Here is a 16684-nt window from a genome sequence, read left to right as displayed (position 1 = left end):
TGCTATTCTGAAATAGCTTGACATTGGCCCAGAGTGCGTCACTGAAAAGATGAGGTACCACTCAGAAAACACAGCTGAAAGGTGTTCTAAGAAATCTTACAGAATAGATTTCATATATTCCTTTCCGTCCTTCGTCACACTCTCGGCGAACCCAATGTCTATTGAGGTAGGCACAAATTCCATTCAGAACTTTGCTGGAAAACCGGTAGTCTTCCCACTGCTGAGTGTAGAACTTCAGCACACTCTCATCCATCAAATCTTCTCCGTCCTGAAAACAAGGTAACCACAGCTTTAAGGACAGTTAATTTGTCACACGGTGGAAGTCTACTAGAAGAAACCTACTGCCCTACAACACACTGATGTGGGTTCTTCAAATTATTCTGTACACAAAAACATGCTCATCAATTTAAATTCTCACACAAATATAGCTCGTGAGGACTGGACTAAAGAGAGAAGTTTAATAATTCTTTCATCTCAAACTGGAACCTTTTTCAGGGTGTTAAATATGCATATACATTCATAAAAAGAATCCTGAACTTTTACAATGAGGGTATTTCCTTTTTGTTAACAAATAGAAATTCGTCTCAAAAATCATCCTTTTGCTATTTTCTCTCTGTTAAAAAAATTAACATGTCCTGTTAACAATTTAGACCATAGGCCAATACCATTTATTTTTTAAATTTACCTTCCTCCTTCATTAGATTTACTTAAAAACTATAAAAGCTTAAAGCTTTTTGTGGTAATCTATTACATTTTTGTAAAAATAACTATGATGATAGACTAGTTCTTCTTTAACAAGACTTCATGAGAAAAATGTGCATTAATGAAAATTACTTTTGCTGAGATGTCTGCAACTTAAACTACCAATTTGTATTTGAAGGAAACTCACTTGAAAATTTTTCCTTACGTGTTAATGACATCTACAAAATGTAGCCTTTATCAGCTGAGCACGAAACTGCAGAATCACTGAAATGTCCTTGACAGGAAACAGGAGAAGTGGAGGCTGGGGAGTGTGGGGCTGGGGCTCCTCCGGGAATGAGAATGAGAATGAGAATGAGAGAGAGGGGAAAGAGAAAGTGAAAGAGAAAGAATGAGAGTGAGAGTGAGAGGAGGAGGAGGAGGAGGAGGAGGAGGAAGGGCCTGGCCAGCCAGGATGGCTCTCAGGCTGGGGGGCCTCATGTGGAACAGCTCACACTGTGTGGTCCACAGTGACCCTGACAGCCATGGGGAGACCCGATCATGTGACACAACCAGACTGTTGTTCATTCACATTTAAATAAGAAATAAAATGCCTCAACTATTCTGGATCACAGTGTATGAGCTTTTGTAAGAGGCAAAAATCTCACTGATAGCACAGCAACCAATACTTTTGCCAACACAATATATGCTTCCTCATTTAATCACTAAGAATTCCAGTGTCCACTCCACCAAGCGCTGTGAATAAAACAAGGACACAGTGGCTTCAACAAGACATCAGAAACCGTTCAGGGAACGTGGCAAAGGGTACTATTTAAGTCACAACCTGCGGCCAACTGACTGTAGTTTGTTGGAATATCTACAAGTTTCCAATTAGCTTGTAAGATATATTAAGAAAAACAATTTTGGAGTGTGCTGAAATTTTTGCCGATTGTGTAAATCAAAAATCCTAAAAAATATATATACAGAGTGCCAGTTCCCCGGGGGGAGAGCAGAGACGTCGTCCCTCACTCCAGGCCACGCGTGTAGCACCAGACGCAGGAGCCACTGGCGGGCCCTGCGGCCGGTGGGAAGGCATCACACCGCCTTTGCCACAGAGGATGGAGGCTGGGGAAGAGAAAGGTGGAAGGGGACGGGAACACCCCGCTGCTGCCCAAGCGAGGGAGGCTCGGGGAGCCCACACGTGCAGGCGACAGGTGCGCTAGTGAAGCCCACCCTAGCTGGGCAAGGGCACGACTGCACCGCAGTTCTGAGACACACTGCATGGCTGTGCGTCCAAGTCGGGATTCACAGTGGAAAAACGGGATTACCAAGGGCGGGAAAACCTTCTGATGGCTTGCACACTGTGGAACAGCACACTGGGTCCCAAGTACGATACAGGTAATACGAACTCATAATTACCTGCTTTACATTAAAAGGCTCTTCTGTGTCCAAGCCGATGACAGAGTGGCGAGCAGTGCGAGGGAGGCGCACTACTTGTGCTCAAGGGCATCGGAGCGTCTGACCGCCCTCAGGCAGACGTCGACGGTAAAATAACAACAAAGGCCAAAGCGAGGCTCAGCACTGAGGTTGCATTTACCACTCCGCTACCTTTTGTTTTACTCTGTTAAACATGGTCAGCATACTTGTAAAATGTCTTACCTTAAGAAGATTTGTCAAGTAATTCTTCAAAAATTCTTTAAGTCGTTTGTACAATTCCAAGCCAACAAACTGAGCTCCCCCTGGCGTCTGCCCCTTTTTCGATTTGGAAGGAGGGACGCCAGCCCCTCGCGCTTGGTTTGACTGGTGAACACTCGTGCAGTAGTTATAAACGTGACTTGGAGGAGAGTTAAGGAAGTCAGCGTGCATCCTTGACGTGAACACTGATAGATATGAATGTAGTTTCTTATACACAATTTCAATATCGATACCTTTCCAATGGAGCAACAAAAGCCTGTTAACCACTAGAGTAGAGAAATCACATTAATCACACCCCAATAAAGCTACAAGTGCACCAGCCCCGTGCACAAGCTTGTCCGTGGTCACGGAGAGCAGCCGGCCTGGGGAAGGGAGGAGGAGGCCAGGTTCAGGGGGAAGGTGGTCAAGAAGAGGCTGGACCTTCTAGACCATCTACTGACATTTGTTGAGGACGTAAGTGGTCCCGAGTGGACAAGAAGGCAGCAAGGTACAAGGTCGCAATGATCTACGTCAGTAAAAACAGAAGGCTAATAATCACAGTCTATTACGACGTTTAGCTGTATTTCCAGAAGCATACAGTGTAATTATTGAAATAACCAAAACTTTATTTTACAACATGTATAGGTAGATTTAAACAAAGCTACACTTTAAGGATGAAGGATGCAAAGCTTAAGACATGGCAGGCAGAGACCAAGTCTGCTTATTCCAACAGAAAAGTCAGAGATGCTTAACATGGTTAACCACTAGGGCAGTACACAGGTACTACTGAGAATTACGAAGATGTGTAAAAAAAAAAAAAAACAACACAACCCCAGAAAATCCCAAGAAACAGCTCAAGTCTACACTAGCTGCTTCTGGGAAGGGAGTGGCGAAAAGGACAGGGAAATGAGGGTGGATGAGGCGGAGAGCCATTCTGGGTTACAACCTTTAAAACCACTGCAGTGCATTGGCATGTATTTTACTTGCTGACACTGGTTCAGACAGAAAAAGAATCAATAAAACAATATTTTGGTATATTTTAAGAATTTAGTATATAAAGATATTTCAAGCCAGTGGGCAAAGGAGGATTATTCAATAAATGGCATTATGGTAAGAAGAGATTTCAAGAAATAGTCCATATTCCAAAATATATTACAAATAGATTAAGAAAATATACAAACTGAAACCATAAAACAAAGAAAATACACAAGAATATTTTCCAGATCTCAGTTTGGAAAAGGCCTTTCTAAGCCATAAACAATCTGAAATTTTGAAAATATTGTAAGTAAAAGATAAATGAGCTGTTGCTATCTTTAATAAATTAAGGTAATTTAAAACAATATGCAAACAATCTCTATAGAAACATGGGCACAGTATTCCAGCAGAAAACCAAAAGCTAAAAGGAGTATGTATTAGTGGCTACCCCTCCTCCCCAAGTTCCTAACCTTAGTAGTAATCAAAGAACCATGCCTTAGAACAATGAGTCACTTCACTAAATGTTTCAAGTGCAGAGGGAATCACAGGCTATAATACACGATGAACTCATCAGCTCATGATCCAATCTGGGAAAATCTCACTATTCCCAGCCTTGTCTCATTTCATCCAAATCCCCACTACGTTTTAGGAAATAAAGTAGCCCAGTTATAACGGAGAATAACTGAGGTCACCGTGTCCCCCCCCAACCCACGCCTCCCTCCACTGCACCTGGGGGCAAAGACCTCAGGATTTGGTCTCTGTCACTCCCGTGGACGTTTCCCTACTTTATTGCTTTACGTGTTTTCGAACGTGACACAGATTGTAACAGGCACATCTGCAACTCAAAATATCAAAATCCATGAAGTTATTGGTAAAAATGAAAAATGTCTTTTACTTCACAGAAAAAACTAAACAGACTTTTTTGGCCAACCTAGTACTTCCATCCATACAAAGACCACCCAGCAAGCCCACTGCTATGTATCCACCCAAGAGACACGCACACGTTACACCCACGGAAAGAACTGCCTGTGGCGGCTCCGTTCATCACACCCCAACCCAGAAACAGCCCAGGCAGGTCTCTATCATTGAAGAATGGACGAAAACACTGCTGTGCTCACACAACGTGACATCACCCAGCAGTGAAAACGGAAAACCTGGTGATACTTGCTGTACTGGGGGCCAATCTCAAAAGCACCCTGAACGAAGGCAGCCTCACCCCAAGGGGTCCATACGCTGTACCTCCTCCCCGCGAGGCAGCCCTGGGGGAGGCAGACAGACTGGGAGCGCCAGGGAACCTCCTGTGGGGCCGATCACGTTCTCTCTCCGTCTCGGCACAGCCTTAGGGCGCACAGGCAAGTGCGCCAGTCGAAACACTGCTAATGGGAACCATAAACGAATATCAAACTCGAACGAGGTACTTGCCTAAGTATTTAGGGCGAAGTGCTTGAAGGTCTACAGCTTACCCTAAAGCACAGGTGGCAAACACAAGGCCCGCGGCCCGAACCCGGCCTTCCACCTTGTTTTATCCGCCCGGCACCTCCTTTCTACCCGGCAGCAGCGCCGAGCTCTCGCTTAACTGTTAAGGAGCAGTTACATTTATCCAGTCCTAAGATTACATTCAGCCCTTTGAAGGCAACCGCAAGGCCCACGAGGCCCCCAGTGAAAATGAGTCTGACACCCCTGCTCTGAACTATATCAACTAAGATGGGTGGATCCATAGGGGGAATCAGGACAGAGAGCTATGCCATTAAGCAAGTACAATAAAATGTTAACTGTAGAATAGGGGTCTTCGCTATAAAATTCTTTCAATTGTTCTCTCTGTTTGAAATTTTCTATAATAAAAGGTAGACAAGTCTAAGACATAATAAAGTATCATCTTCAAGCCCTGACCGGGGGGGGCTCGGTGGGTTGGAGCATCGTCCTGCAAACTGAAAGGCTGCAGCATCAGTTCCCAGTCAGGGCACAGGCACGGGTTGCAGGTTTGGTCCCTGGGGCCGGGAGCGTGGGAGAGGCAACGTATCGATGTTTCTCTCCCTCTTCCCACATCCCTTCCCCTCTCTCCGAAATCAATAAGCATGCCCTCAGGTGAGGATTAAAAAAAAATACATACACAAAACCAGCTGACCCTCTGATGTCATCAGCCAAAGATAATTATAAACACTTTATTACCTAAAACTAAAAACAAAGACATAAAGCCTTAGGGTTAGGGCTAGGGTTAAACTACTGAACAAAAAGCCCGTAGGACTCCGGTCCTGTGTGTGAGACTCACTGTAACAGTGCTCTGGGCTGCCTGTGTCTCTAGGCCACACAGGTTGGACGGGTGTCACCCTCGCTGCTCTTCCTTACCCCGCCCTCGTGAAGACAGCCCCGGGCTCCTGCCAGCGCTGCCCCTGCGGGAACTCGAGGCCAGGGCTTCCCGCGGCCGCTGTGGACCTGGGGCAGCACTGCTCCAGGGACCCACCTGCTCTCTCGGCCTCACCCCGCCGGTTCTGCCGTCTCTCCCAGTTCCTTCTGCACAGAGATTTCGTTCTTTTGTCCCGGTGTCCCTCTTTCTCCTCATTAGCTCGGACACTGCAGATTTGGTATCTCCCGTTATATTCTCCATAATATTATACATTTTAAGAATCTCTCATTTCTCTCTAGAATTACTACCTAGCAGTCAGATATTGGGCCTCTGGGTTACTTCTCGATCTCCAAACCTTTTACCTTCTGCCTTTTTATTTTCCTTTCAAGTCTCCCTGCCATCCTCCTGCTTTCCTTTTTAGCACGTGAGTTACCATTTCAGACTGTGAGTTTTCTTACAGTCCTGTTCCCAGTTCACGGCGATGTAAGAAGCTTCTCAGGTCTGACACTGGTCACCTTTAACACACTCTGCTGTCCCCTGTGTCACTGGGGTCTTCCGGTTCCCTTCCAGTTTGTGTGTTTCCTGTCCTTTCTCACACTCACTCATCCTCAGTGGTGAGGCTGCTGAAAGACCGACTGGAAACACCACTGGCCTGTGGGGGCTGGTGGGCCCCAGCTCCGGGTCTCACCCATCTGGGAGCTGGCCATTCCCTGCCGTGCCCTCCCCCCCATGTCGGTAAGTGGCTTCACTTCTCAGGGGCTCCTGTCTTCCCAGAACTGCACCGTCTCCAGCACCAGCACTGTATCTGCGTGTGGAACCGGAGCCCCATCACACTCTGACTGCTCACCTTCTACCATGGGCTCTGCCGATAGCTCCTGTTCAGCCGACCTCTGCCAGACCCCGTCCCTCAATTCTGAGATGGCCCCATCCAAGTGTCCTAAACACCAGCACCAGTTCCACCTGGGACACAGGCTCTTTGTTGGCTGTCACGTGTTCTGTACTTGGGGGCAGAAGACTATTCTGAACCTGCCCCTCACCCCCCAGGCGCTGCCTACCTCACCTGATTTTCAAGATTCACCATTAGAACCTGGCACCATCCTTTATTCAAGCCGGCTGTACTACCCAAGTCATCTAGTTGTTTGCACAGAGCTCTCCGAGCTGCCTAAGGTGTCCTCAGAGAATGTCACTTCCCACTTCCACGGTCACCCTTTCTCCCTCCGGCAAGACCTCCCATCCTCCCCTCCTTGTCCATCGTCATCCCTGAGGTCCGCACGAACCCTGTGGGTTCCTGAAACTTTCCAGCCTTGGCAGCATCGAAACCTCCCTCCCCCCAGCATCTCCTCTGCGATACCAGCGGCCACACCACCCTTCGGGCAACGCTGGTGACAAAGGGAGACCGTCAGCGTTCCCCATCGCGGACACGCCACCTCACACGCGCACACCCTCTCCACGTCACCTGAGCAGGCCTGTGAGTTATAGCTTATAACAACACCTGAAATGTAACAGAAAAATAAAACCGTAAGCCAGAACACATAGCTACAGAACAAGGAAGTAAAATAGCATACAAAATTTCAATATCCAGGTCAGAATCCTAAAATTTACTGGAAACAAAACAAAAAAACCAAAACAAACCCCGACCCAACTATGAATTTTTAGAAATAAACACATCACGCATTTGGAGCGCCATCTGCCAAAAGTAGTTCTGGTTTCAGCACCTCTAACGGCAGGTAGGTGAGAGAACCAGCTGTCCAGGCAACTCCTATTCCTGACTCACGTCCAAACGTTACCAAAGCAGTCACGGAGGACTGAACGCCCCCATGGTCTCCGGCACAGGCGGGCGTTTCCTGGCCATACTGGACACTCGCAGGCAGTCAGGTGCGGGCCCAAAGGGACGCGACGTCAGGAGGCCGTTCAGTTCCCTCCCCGGGACGTTTCAGGCTACGTTCGCTTTCAGGATCAATGACCAGGGAGCCGTACGTACAGAAAAGATAAAAACCCTACAGACACGTTTCCTTCCCCTAGGACACCATGTCGAAGATTACTCTAAACCACACACACGCACCCATCTGCTCTGTGCAGGCGTGGATAAAGCCTCGGGTGGAGGCACCCAGTGGGGCGGAGGCACCCCACCGGGCAGCTGCCGGGCTACCTGGGTGGCTGGGACGTACGACGCGGAGGGCAGGGCCCTCCCCCGTGTGCCTTTTTGCCCCTCTCCCGTTTTGCAGGGTCACTTGCCCAGAAACCACAGACTGCACGCTAGAAAGCCCCCACACGCATCTCCTGTTGAGCCCACGCGGTGTTTCCAGGAGAGAGCCGTGGCCCCCGCACTGCGTAGCTGTGTCCAGCCGTGGAAGAGCGCAGCCTTGGCCTGCGCCTCGTGCGAGACGCCGGCCCGAGGAACCCGCGCCTGCTGCTTCCGCGAGGAGGACGCCGACACGGTTTGCATGCAAACAGGGGTGTGCTTCTGAGGGGGCAGGGGCACCTGTCCCACAAGAATGGCACCAAGGGCAGCAGCACGGCCCACCCTGGGCAGAGCCGGCGGGGCCAGCTTCACCTCCTCGCTTTCTCATCTCGGCTTCAAACCAGCCACACCGCATGGAGAAACTCTCCCGGGAAAGAAGAATGCAGACCCCTGGGAGCTGCCAGACAGAAGGCGCCACGGCCGTCGAACGCCCTGTCGGAAGGGGCAGCCGGGCCTCGGCTGAAGGACGCTGCAGTGGGCGCGCTCCCGAACCCCGGCCTCGGTTTTCTGGGATGGGAAGCTCCCGCTCGGGCCTCCGGCTGCTCTGTCCGTAGGACTTGGGGCTCCTTCCGTCCCCGCACAGGCCACACTGCCACCTACCATTCCAACATGGGCACCATTATCTGCTAATAGATCATTTACTTTCTATGATGAGTATTAAAACAAATATGATCAATATTTAGGAGGAAAAGGGTCAAATCCAAAAATATTTTTAAAACAAAAACAAAACAGATTAAGAGGAAAAATTAAGCCCTGGCTTGTATGGCTCAGTGACTGAACACCAGATTGTGAACTGAAAGGTCGCCGGTTCGATTCTCAGTCAGGGCACATGCCTGGGCTGTGGGTCGGATCCCCAGGTGTGAGTGTGCGAGAGAAACACCAGTCAACTGACTGATGTTTCTCTCACACACATTGATGCTTCTCTCCCTCTTTCGCCCTCTCTTCCCCTGTCTAAAAAAGAAGTAAAATCTTTTTAAAACTTTTTAAAAAGAGGAAAAGTTAAATATAGAAGAAATAAGGAAACGAAAAACCACCAAGAGGTAAAATAAACTAAAAATGTAAAAAGCAATAAAAGATGCTTCATTCAGCAGACACTGGGTTAGTTGTTTCATACTAAGGCCTGGCAAACCCACATATTTGACCTTTAAAACTGGAGGCTCTTTTGGAAGGGGCGCTGGAAGCCGTCTTTGGAAGCAACACCTGGTCCTCTTGCGGGTTCCCTGAAGGCAGGTGGGGACGGTGTGGGGAGTGGCAGTTTGTGGTGAAGAGCCAGGCCTGCCTCTGCCTCCGAGACAGGCCGAATGCCTCAGCACCCTGGGGCTGTTCAATTGAGTGCCAAGGCACGCCTTTTGCAGGGCTACAGGGACCAGTCAGTGTGTGTGTGTGTGATGGGGGGGGGGGGGTCCCACTGAATGCGCAGGGATCTCGGCAATGCCACACACGCTCGCTCATCTTCTCACGGACACTTCCTAAACGCCTCCCCTGCCAGGGGCCGGGGCCGGGCAGGCCTTCCTGCTCTGGGAGTGGTCACGGCCTCACGCTGGGTGACACACAGAGGCTCTGGAGACACTGCAGAGGTCCGGCTGTCTCCGTGACCCCACACCACGGGGCCTCATCTAACGTGGCAAGGGGAACCAATTTGAGACTTTCAGTTACCACCAAACTTAAAATCCATTTTCACTTTCTAAAAGTTAATGCAATTAAAAAAGCAAAACTAAACAAAAGCAGAACCATTTTCTACTGCTACTTCTTATGGAACTGGGACTTTAAAGAGTGGAAATTCCAACAACAAACTTGTACTAAGATCATTTGCAAAGATTTGCACTAAAAGTTAAACTAAAAATACTTCCCATTCTTACACGCCACCACACGGACCACCTGTACAAACCAGCCAGAGCAGCGGGCCCACCCGCACCCGCTACAGCAGTCCGCAAAGTTGTGATGGAGCTCAGTCTGCTCCAGGCTGCGGGCAGGCAGGAGTCTGAACGGGACTACCCCCGACAGAGCAAATCAGTTCACACCTAGCAGCAGATTCCAAAAACAAAAACTGAGATTTGTTTACAAATACAGTGCTCTATGTGTACATATCATGAATAAAAAATAAGAAGCTGAACATACCATATTCCTACTAATAAAAAACAAACACTCAATTCTAGAGGCAACTATGCAGTATAATTATAAATTCTGTAGGTTTTCTCAAGGACAGATACAATTTCTCAATCCTGCAAACTGCTTTAATAGTACCAGCTCAGGAGTGAAAAGTAGAGACAGCTTAACATTTGCATAAGGAAAATAAACTGCACTTTAAAATGCACACTATATACTGGAAATCTAGAAAGCATAGGTCATTAAAAAAATCATCCTTAATTAAGCCAATACCTACAAAGTCACCTCTTTCTAAGTGGTGCTAGAGAAATTTTTTTCAAAAGTAGAGAGGGTGTGCTGGGGGTTCACAGTACATACACCGTTTTATAACTTGCTTTCTCTCTCACTGCAAACATTACTACATATCGATGATTATTTAATATGCTTTAATGACTATTTATGGCCATTAAACACCAAATCCTTATGGTTAAGGACTGAGGTTGCTTCCCACCGTTTCCTATTACCAAAGTACTCTGAATAGCTCTGCACGTACCATTTGAATACAACTATTTCCTTAGGACAGAATTAAAAGTTGAAAAAACAAAACAAAAAAACACCTGGACCAGAGCAATGTTTTATGTCTTTACATTTCTGAATTTCCCTCCAGGAAGATCCGAGCAAACTAGCATTCCCAGGGGACGGCAGAGCTCCTGCTCCCTCCCCTCTTGGCAACACTGGCCATAATCATTTCTTTAAAACTCTTTTCACCCGGATAGGTTCAAGTTTTTTTTAATTCTTCATTTCCTTAATAATTATGAGGCTGAACATTTCCCTGTGTGCCCACTGACAACGTCGAGCCCCGCCCAGGGACCTTGAACTGTGCCACTGAGGTCAGGGCACGGGTTAAATGCGAATCCTGAAGGTGCTGCTGTGGTAACTTGCTAGTGAAGTCGAGTGTGACCCTTGCTGTACTGGTTGGAGAAAAAGATGTTGAAAAGACAGGCTAACAAAACAGAATAAACTAATTCAGCTCACAGCACTGCAAGGAGAAGAACAGAACCTCAAAGCTTATGAGAACTTATGCAGACAGAAAAAGGAGAAAGACACCAACACAGAAGTTTAAATTGATTCCAAGGGAAGCTAAAACGATGACTCAAGGTGTACGATGACGGCAGGAAGAAAGAAAAGAAGACAAGGAAGATTTTGACCTGGAAATGTGGGCAGGAGACCTGGGACCCTGCAAAACCAGACAGCCGGGGGTCTGGACAGGACTGAGAGAGGGCGCTACAGCCAGGCCACAGGGACCCCGCCTCGCGCCGCACTCCCTCCCTAAGAGTCTGCTCCACGGCAGGACCCAGGCCTGTCCCCTGAGCCAGGCCTGACACCAGAAATAGAACGGTGTCCAAAAATGATGATAAATTTCATTTCCTACTTCAAGTTCAAAAGTAAGGAAACCGACTGTCACCTACCCACGTGCATGGGAGTACTCCCATCACTTCCCTGCAAAAAGGAAAACGCTCAGTTGCACCACGACTACACAGACACACGTGGGGCACGGCAGAGCACTGGGACCGCACAGCGGTGCTCCACAGACAGGCAGCGAGCGGGAGCCAGGGCTCGGGGCTTCGGCCTGCGGGAGGAAAGGGAGCCTCTGTGAAGGGCCAGAAACAAAGCTAAGCGAACAAGACCCTCCTGACTGCAGAAGCTCTGGGACCTCCTTTTCTTTCTCCAAATTCCCTTCCTTTCCGTTGCCATTCTGAATTGGAAACCAGGAAAACCATTCAGGCTGCGTTAACAGCCCATCGTCCCGTACAGCATTCCCGACAGCCGCACTGTCCCGCACAGCCCAGCGGGCACAACCAGGCGCCACCACTGGCCAACGGACAAACAGCTCAGCCAGGAGGACGGAAGAGCGCCTGACACCTGCTGCAAAAAGGATGAGCCCGGACACGTCATCCTGAGTGAAAGGAGGCAGTCACGGAAGGCCACACCCGGCGTGATTCCACGTACATAGAATGCCCAGAACAGGCAAAGTCCGAGAGACAGGATGTGGGTCAGGGCTGGGGAGGAGAGCGGAGAGTGACTGCTCCCAGGTACAGGCCTTCTTTGAGGGGTGACAACACTGCCCTGAAATGAGGCAGTGGTTACGGCTGCACAGCGGAGCGCACTGAGCACTGTGGCACTGTGCACTGTAAGAGAGCGACGTTTAGAGTATGTAAGCGATAGTCAATAATGCTGCTACCTTTCTAAAAAGCGTTCTACAGTATAAGTGGATATGTACATTGTGAGTATATAGTCACATGTCAATAAATTTTAAATTTAAAGAATGTATAGTTTCATACCTATTTAATGTTATTTTTTAAGATTCTAAAATATTAGCATAGCTGAGGGCATACTGAAATATCACATAACCAAGTCTGACAATCATTGATGCTGACTGATTTAAACTTAGATATCCATTGAACTAGCAACTTTAAACCCCTAGAACCAAAGCCCTGGCTGGTGTAGCTCACTGGATTGAGCGCAGGCTGTGAACCAAAGTGTCGCAGGTTCGATTCCCAGTCAGGGCACACTCCTGGGTTGCAGGCCACGGCCCCCAGCAACCGCACATTGATGTCTCTTTCTCTCTTTTCCTCCCTCCCTTCCTTCTCTAAAAATAAATAAATAAAATCTTAAAAAAAAAAAAGACTGTAAAAACAAAACAAAACCCTAGAACCAGCAAATCAGCTGGCAATCTGCTCTCGAGTAAGTTAGCTTGAACTTCAACTTCTTCCACTCTCCACAACCTCCGAGGCGCACACCACGCACCGTGAAACGAACGTGCGGAAGGTGACCGGACACCGCACCCGCAGAACTTCCGCGCTGCGCGGCAACCCTCCAGACGGGGCCGGTCAGAGGGCAAACGTCAGCTCCGTGCACCAGACTGTTTCTCCGATGCAGCCCCTCCACTCCTCCCCACGGCCCCGTGGGGACCTACGCGCCCCTGCCCTAACCAGCGCGCTCCAACGGCACTTTCTGCTGAGAGAGAGGTCGTCTGTTGTCTACCGAGCATCTGAAATGTGGCTACTGCAACACAGGAACTAACGTTTTACCTAATTATCTAATTTTAATGACTTCCTAATGCAGGCAGCCACAGGGAGCTTGTGGCCATTGCACTGAACAGCACAACTTGAGACCACCAACTAGGCAGTTCCAACTCCGTTCAAAAAACTCAGAGAGAGGCAATGAGTTGATTTTTAAAGCCAAAAACGAGCGCGGGGTTCTACCACAGGCGGGACGGGAGAGAGAAAGCACGGCGGCGGGAGCGTCTGGCAACCCGCAGGTCCCACTAGCCAACAGGCGTCCGCGCCCACCGCGCCCGGCCCCCGGCAGGATACGTGTAGAGCTCCATGTATCTGGACTTGGCCATGCTCTGCCTGGTGTACACCTGCTGGATGCCGGCTCGGAGGTCGTCCCAGATCTGGTCCAGGCCGATCTGCTTCAGCCCGTGCGGGTTCTGACTCCTGTTCGACGACATCGTGAGCAGTGTTCCGGCAGTGTCCAGTGCAGCGGCGGTCCTCACTCACGGTGCGGCTAATTCTCCATCAGACGAAGATATGCAGTATCATTCCACGTGTATTCACGGCAGCCCGGAGAGGATGTCCCTTAACTGCAGAGAATGAAATCTCATCGCAGGCAGACCTGAAGGGGACATAAAGTGAATGAATCAATTCTTTCTCAACACCCTGGGCAGGGGGAACCATGCTACCCAAAGATGAGTTACCTTTGTACATGGAAACACTCCTATTATTTGAAAAGTCTATAGAAATATGATTCTTTACCCATTTAGCTGAAATCCTGAGGACTACTAGTGCCCACGAGAAAAGCTGGGTAAAACTTGCGCAGGGACAACTAACATACTGCCTTTCCTTTGTCTTCTAAGAGTGTCAAAACTTCAAGGGTATTACTTGACTTAGATGACAGTCAGAAAGACAAACTGAAAGGAAGAAAAATAAAATAAAATCCCCAGATGAAAAACAAATAGCTAATAAATAGGAAAAACCATTCACTCCCATTAGTTATCTGTGAATTTTTATAATTTTTCACGTAGCAGTTGGCAAAATGCAAGTACAGGTGAAGCTACAGGTAGAGGGCAATGCTCATTCTCTTTTTAGACGGGGGTGTGTTAAGACTTAGGAACATTTAGAATGTGCTCTGAGATCAGAGAGAGCTGGGTTTGAAGCTCACCCCAACCTACTAGGTATGCGGTCTTGGGTAACTTACCTAACTTCTCCCTTCTCCGAACCTCGATCTCCTAGGTAACTAGGAGATCGATCTCAAATGGTAACTGCTATTATTTCTAAGTGTCTGAAGCGACTGCAAAATACAATTTATAATGTTCCAGGATCCTGGGTCCATAGACAAAGGACCCTCGCTACGCAATATTGTACTAAGTCCAGTCAGCACTTGTCCATACGCCACACTACAGACGTACTTTAAGGATCATTTCTGTACATCACATCACAATACATAGATTTTTAAATAAGTGTTTCTAATGTGACATTAAGCAGCACCGAGTTATTGTGATGGTGCCAGAAATAATGTTGTTGGGAGGTAAACGGTGTCTAGAACAGTAAGAACAGGTCGTCGACCTGGCCTGGGCAGGTGTGAGTCATCCCCGCACACTGTCGCAGCCTCAGTGGTGTCACGGCTCTTCGTAAACTTGGGCACAGGAGGTCACGTTTAGGGATTAAGTCTGAAGTGCGGAAACCTAAGTCATCTCTAGTATTCATCACCTAAGCTATTGGACTTAACGTTTTATGAAAACAAAACATCAGCCCAGATCCTGAGAGTGTTTTATGTCATACAGTCTAACAGGTATGTTCAAACGTGGAAAAGAAAAATGTCCAACAAGACTTCCCTCAAAGTATTAAGGAAACTAACAATTCAGCAAATGTTTCCTAAATACAACTCCAGTCTGAGCTGCCTTCCGTCCACCTTGGGAACATCACTCCAACACCCGCCAGACAGCCGTCCGGTTGTTCTGTGCGGGTGGCACCGCCTGGTGGCATCACCTGTGTGCACCCACGTCCGCTTCTCTGGCACCCACTTAATTTTCTCCCAAGGGGAAATTGCCACTTAAGTTCTCCAGCCCAGAACTCTTCTCTGAACTTCAGGCCTGTCTACACCCAAGTGGCGTGGTCATGTCTGCTGATGTCTCAAGCCCAACAGATGTACACTGAGCTCCAGAAGGGCCCCAAACGCCACTCTCCACCACTGGTGCACATCTTACTAACTAAGTGTCAAAGCCACCTATCCACGAGTCAGAGACCTACCACTTCCCCATCCACTCCTCGCGAGGCAGCCGAGTCTAAGACCATGGGTCTGATTGGATCGTCACCCTGAGAGCAACGGCAGGGGCGGCAGAAAGGGGGCAGGGTCACGCGAAGCAGAGAAGTCCTTCCGACGGCGCCATCAGATCTCTTCCGTCCCCTCATGGGCCTCTCACCAAACTCCACCCCTCGTCCCCTGGGGCCCAGCCTCACAGACCACCCCCCCTTTCTCAGACATGCCGGTCTCCTCCCCACTCCCGGGAATCTTCGCATTTGTTGCTGTTGCTGCCCGAAAAGTTCCTCTCCTTTTTCGTCAAGTTGTTTTCCAGCCACACTCCAGCCAGGTCAGACCCACGAGGGAGCTCCCAGACCAGGCTTGGGTCCACCCATCTCACAGGACTGGCCCTTCGAGGCTCCCACTCAAGGTTGGAATCCCACGCCCCAGCCTCACTGCCCCGGTGAGAGGGGTCCCCGGGCACAGAGGCCGCCTCTCCCACTCACCACAGACCTCGAGAACCCCGTCCAGAGCCCGGCACACAGTCTAATCAACGTTTTGCATCAATAAGTGAAAGAATAAATTCGGTACTTGAAAGCTATGTTTTTAAAGTATTTAGAAATAAGGATATACCAGTGCCATCGAGCATCTGAACATGCCCCAAACCCCCCTTTAGAATCGCTACAAAATTCCATCTTGTTTCTCCTAAACTTTTTCTTTCACATACTAGATTTTAGACTAAAAAGTTTATTTCTTGCTCTTAATTATTAATGTTTTATGTGATCCTAGTCACTGCGAATGTAGAGATAGTTTTTTTTTTAAAAGATTTATTTATTTTTAGAGAGGAAAGGGAGGGAGGGGGGAGGGGAGAGAGAGAGAGGGAGAAAGAGAGAAACATCAATGTACAGTTGCTGGGGGCTGTGGCCTGCAACCCAGGCATGTGCCCTGGCTGGGAATTGAACCTGTGACACTGAACGTAGACATGGTTTAACAGAGCTTAAACAGACTTCTCAGAGTCACAGGAATTCAGTGACCATTATAATTTACTTGGCAAATACTCAGCGGGGAGCTACATGCACCAGGCCCTGTCCTGGGCCCTGGCCACGCACTATTACATAGTGAACAGACCCGGGCCCCCTTCAGAACACCAATGCTACGGGAAAAGCATATTTCTTAGAAACTAACCCGTAAGATTCTGGCATGTGATGTACTTGTAAGTGGTTCACTTTACGTACCATGCATTTGTGCACCAGAAGTATCTGATCCTAAGAGCCAATTACAGTCATAGGTGAGTAGAGGTTAACCTTAAGGATGGTTCTGGACCGTTCCTTGACGGACGGGAAGACTGACTCCCAGAAGCAACCCAGCCAGTGGAGAGC

General features: G+C 48.5%; 1 protein-coding gene across 2 annotated transcripts in view; it reads right to left on the bottom strand.

The window, feature by feature from the left end:
- The window catches only part of CUL1 (cullin 1), a 77418-nt gene that overhangs the window by 30893 nt on the left and 29841 nt on the right, over nucleotides 1-16684 (bottom strand). For both annotated transcript variants that reach the window (XM_036011005.1, XM_028526028.2), the window contains exons 2-4: nucleotides 13376-13679; nucleotides 2338-2512; nucleotides 101-268 (exon numbers count right to left, since the gene is read on the bottom strand). In XM_036011005.1, the coding sequence (XP_035866898.1) occupies nucleotides 101-268; nucleotides 2338-2512; nucleotides 13376-13515 (483 nt within the window). In that variant the 5' untranslated portion in view covers nucleotides 13516-13679. The remainder of the gene's footprint in view (nucleotides 1-100; nucleotides 269-2337; nucleotides 2513-13375; nucleotides 13680-16684) is intronic.

This window comes from Phyllostomus discolor, chromosome 10 (assembly GCF_004126475.2).
Source record: "Phyllostomus discolor isolate MPI-MPIP mPhyDis1 chromosome 10, mPhyDis1.pri.v3, whole genome shotgun sequence".
In the NCBI taxonomy this organism is placed as follows: domain Eukaryota; kingdom Metazoa; phylum Chordata; class Mammalia; order Chiroptera; family Phyllostomidae; genus Phyllostomus; species Phyllostomus discolor.
Note: the sequence above shows the minus strand (reverse complement) of the source record. Positions and strands in the feature narration are given on the sequence as shown.